Source organism: Cryptotermes secundus, unplaced genomic scaffold (genome assembly GCF_002891405.2).
Source record: "Cryptotermes secundus unplaced genomic scaffold, Csec_1.0 scaffold2579, whole genome shotgun sequence".
In the NCBI taxonomy this organism is placed as follows: Eukaryota; Metazoa; Arthropoda; class Insecta; order Blattodea; family Kalotermitidae; genus Cryptotermes; species Cryptotermes secundus.
Window position 1 is genome coordinate 187,656 of NW_019732878.1, and position 4,811 is coordinate 192,466.

General features: G+C 40.7%; 1 protein-coding gene across 1 annotated transcript in view; it reads right to left on the reverse strand.

Annotated features, from left to right (window-relative positions):
- Positions 1–209: 209 nt before the first annotated feature.
- LOC111867852 (Sjoegren syndrome nuclear autoantigen 1) overlaps positions 210–4,811 on the reverse strand; it is a 35,862-nt gene continuing 31,260 nt past the window's right edge. Inside the window, exon 4 of the mRNA XM_023858054.2 lies at positions 210–1,413. Coding sequence (XP_023713822.1) covers positions 1,394–1,413 — 20 coding nt within the window. The 3' untranslated portion in view covers positions 210–1,393. The remainder of the gene's footprint in view (positions 1,414–4,811) is intronic.

Here is a 4,811-nt window from a genome sequence, read left to right on the forward strand (position 1 = left end):
GTGACTGGCTATGGGCTGGAGGACCAAGAGGTTGGAGTTCAAGTCCCGGTAGGGTCAAGAATTTTCTCTTCTCCATGCTGTCCAGATCTGGAGCTTACCCAGACTCCTATCCAATTGGTACAGGGAGCTCTTTCCCTGGGAGTAAAGCGGCCGGGGTGTGAAGCTGACCACTCACCTCCAACTAGTACCAAGGTCAAGAATACGTGGATCTATACATTCACTCCCCCATATGCCTTCATGGTATAATGCTTAATTAGTTAAGCACAGGGACAACTTAACCTTACTTATTCCAGAAAGTACCATGCTAAAATCTCAACCATGCTGCTAGTTGTCCTTAGATGTTTGTGGTTTTCCTCAGTATCTCCTAACAAATCATAATAGAATATGAAATCCATCAATCAAGAAAGATCACAATATTTTTCCAGTCCCCTTTCCCCAAACTTCCTGGCTATTTTAAACAATCTTTATATCAACAAGACTCCATAAACTTGCAGAGAACATGAAAATTTAGAAAACTGTTGTGCATGTTGAAAGTTCAAGCACATTAAATCAAGATCATATAACATGCAAAGCAAATATAAAGTACAAGGTTAATGTGTCTCTCTCTGCCTAATTAAGCACCATGTCAGAAAGATGTACTTATGAATGAATTTCTAAAAATATGACAGTTTTTGACAGTGTCATAATTGTGGTTGCTACTTTAATTATTATAATTATTTACCTTGTTACAAACCTCTCGATTCAAAGTCAAGTATACTCACATTTACATTAATGCCCAAAATTTACACACACCTGACAAGATACTGAAGGGGGGAAGGGGAGTGGGAGATATAGCTCCACACGTTCTTAATCTCGGCATTAGATGGAGGTGAGCAGCCAGTTTCATGTCCCAGCCGTGTTACCCTCCAGGAGAAGTCGCCAGTACCCAATGAATGGGTGGGCACCAGAGCTGATCTGAACACTAGAGAAGAGAAAAATTTTTGCTCCTGCCAGGAACCAAACCCCATTTCCTTGGTCATCTAGCTCACAGCCTGGTCAATATGTGTATACCAACTGAGTTTTCCTACCTCAAAATATAAGGATCATATGAAATTTATTTACACAATTAAACATATACACAAGAATATTTCTGAATGGGTACACTGATAAAAACATTGTCTTTCTTTGATCCTGATCATTACAACATAAAATAAGCCAAGGCACAATAAGCACAACACACAAAAATGGAAATGAGGAACACACAAGGATATATTATACTATAGTGAACTACTCAGTACATCAAAGTATGAGTCCTATCAGGGAGTAGTCATCCTTCCATCAGAGAGCTGTGAACACACCACTGTGTTTACAATATTACAATTGGAAAGTCACTCTTAAGACACTTCCTCAGGAATCACGTGCAAATTCCATTTTCTGAAATTGACAGCATCAAAATTGTTAACATTAATTTCAACCAACATATGCAGACCAATGTCAGTATATACAATATCAATAACATCACTGAAGTCTGACTTTAAAGGGTTAATGTGGACTCCAGGCTATAGTGGGAGCCCAGTATTCCCTACATTCATAGCTTTGATTGTCAGAAGTGTATGAAAAATTCAGTCTGCATCTGGGCCAAATCAGTTTTGAACAGAATTATGGCACAACTTCATACAAGTTCATTCACAATCGATGATATGACGCAGAAGATACCAACTACAGACATCATCAACATTATAGCAAGATTAAACTGAAAAACATTCAGTTACCAAGATACTTCCAAGCCGAATTCATGGATATATAGTGCAACATATATAATGTGACATATAGATCCATAGGCAGGCAACGAATCGATAAGCACATTTCTGTGCAGAAAGATTGCTTATAAACAACCCACTGCTAGGTAATGCCTGCAACAATAGAGGACGTTCATTGCTAGGCAATGGATGTGTCTTCCATGGAGTCCTACCCAAGGCTATATAACAAAAAACTGATGCTGATCAGTCTGAGCCCTTATTTATTTGGATGATTACAGATGACTATGAAATTTATTTCTAATCAATTGTCGGTAATTTTAATTTCAAAAGTCTTATGTTTCAATATTACTGGAACTTTATTGTGATCTATAATATCATATTTCATTGTCTGAGACGTGCAATATGGTGTTCATGTTGAAATTTCTAGATTCTGGCAGGACCAAGGAGACCGGAGTTCTGACATTTATGAACAGTCATAAATTTAGCTCGGGTACAGGGAACCGGATGCGCCTAAAAGGAAAGTCAATGAGAAGGACAGGTCAGAACTTGTTACAATTTCCTGTGAATGAGGGCCATTATGATTGAGTTGCCTCGTTCACACTTCCCTACGGAAGATGGAATGACATGTATATGTCCAAACCATGGAGAATTCGAATTCTTTCAAATTCCCGGAATTAGGTGTGCAAGCCATTCCACAAAAGAGACTTTCACCATATTCTGAAGTGAACGGATGTGACCGTTGCACGCTCCAAGACATAGCTTGCAGATCGTGTAACATGTTATAATTTAAAGCATAAGGATATATTAAATTAACAGTGTGGTTTGGAGAACAATAAGTGAATAAACATCAAGTTGGATCAACTCCCAGAATATCGCTTGCTTCGGCATTGCTACCCTGAGACTCATGCAAACCGACCCAGCTCGTTTCCTGTACCTATACCGACCTTCCTTAGTTTGATCTGTGAGGACAACTTGCAGTGGCCATCATACACTGTCCTAAGGTAGAAACAGGAGTAGCAGGGATAGCACCATTCCGACTGACCTGGTATAAACAAAGGCGGGTTGGAAAAGAGCGGTGCCAAAACCAACAATGACTTTGACTTTTCTTTTTCACTGTGACCCTGCGAGTCGTAGGAGGTGACGAAAAGGGAAGTCTCAAATCTGAGACAGTAAAATATGGTCGCGAGTCTCAAGGGACTCAGACCCAAGAAAGACTGCGCTGGCAAGGGCCAGCAGCATATATAAAAGACAGACCCGTCCTCTCATGAGAGAGGGCGCCCCTCAAAAACAAGACCATAAATGTCAAACAGTAATAAATATCTGGTCATTAGTCCCAGATGGGGCTCGACATCAAGACTTACTGACTGACTGACCATCAGTCGCAATGTGACTTTGACTTGACTGACTGATAACTGATAAAATAATGCAGGCAACAAGCAGAAGTCATACAAAATCGTGAAAATGCAAATGTTCACAACATTGCACATGGTGAACCCCAACACAGGAAATATAACAGGCTTAAACTTGGCAGCAGTCAGACATATGACTGTTCCAGTGACTAGAATATTGTTGTAGCAGAAGCTACTAATGACAGGGCATGATCTGCTGTACTGAGCCAGGACTGACTGAGGCCTTATATATGTTGTATATACATATATTTAATAACATGTAAAATGTAAATTGTACATACTGACAACAGACTTGCTAGTGCTGACTGTGACTTTGGCAAGTGACAGACCCATCCTCTCATCAGAGAGAGTGCCCCACATCAACAAGCCTGCAAATGTCTGACAGTAATAAAGATCTGGTCTTAAGCCCCACATGGGTACTTTATTCCAAGACAGACTGTTGATCTTAACATAACTTTAATTTTGAGAGTTCAGTTCAGTTCAGTTGGAAGTCAGAATAGTTCCAGTGGAGTGTCCCATCGGAAGAAGATGAAATGTGTCAAATAGTGAGATGTCAAGAATCCAGTCAGAATTGAGTAAGTCCTAGGCAGTCTTGGAAGAAGGGTTCAGCTGAAGATTTATTGTGAGTTATTGCAATTTGAGTGACTATACAAGGAATGATCAATAAATACAATTACCAACCCAAACCCTGTCTTATTAGTCACAGCCATACATGTGACAATATACGTAGGTAGGCTGAAAAGTAATGCACACATGCTTGTAGAGCGCGAACGAAATGACCTTCAGAAGTACGCCAGGTGGCATGTGGAAGTAACATTCCCCCTCAATATGCATGCACAGGTTTGAGGTCGTTGCATTCATCCAGTGTATTTCGAGAAGCGGAAGTATGGAGACGTGTTCTAGTGCTATGTCAACGCAAGTTAAACAGCGTGCTGTTATCGAATTTTTAACTGCTGAAAAAGTGACTCCTACTGAGATTCATCATCGTTTAAAGGCTGTTTATGGTGACAATGCTATTGATAGGTCTACTGTAAATCGATGGGTAATAACATTTCGTGGTTGCGGGCCTGGAAAACCCATAATTGTTGATGAAACATGCAGCGGACATCTGATCACTGCCACAGACGATATCATCGCAAACTCGTCGACGATTTGATTCAAAATGACCAGCGAATCACTCAAAAGCGCATCGCAAACCATATTCAAATATCCAAGGAACGTGTCGGCTTCATTATTGAACAACTGGGATACCATAAAATCTGTGCACGATGGGTACCGCGCCGTCTCACAGACGAGAACAAACAGCATTGATTGGAATGCTGCGAGCAACTTTTGCAGCACTACTGTGACGAAGGAGACGACTTTCTTTTGAATACTGTGACGGGGGACGAGTCATGGGTCCATCGTTATGAGCCAGAAGAGAAAAGACAGAGCGCTGAATATCGACATCCGCCTTCTCTTTAGGCGAAAAAGTTCAAAACACAACCATCCGCCAAAAAACTTCTTTTGACTGTTTTGGGATGCCCACTGAGTTTATGTGACCGATTTTCTGGAACGAGGGGCAACGGTAAATTCTTCTCAGTATATACAGACTCTAAAATATATCAGGCGCCGAGTTTGTCGTGTTAGAGGCAGCCTGGCACTAATAATCTGCAAACATACA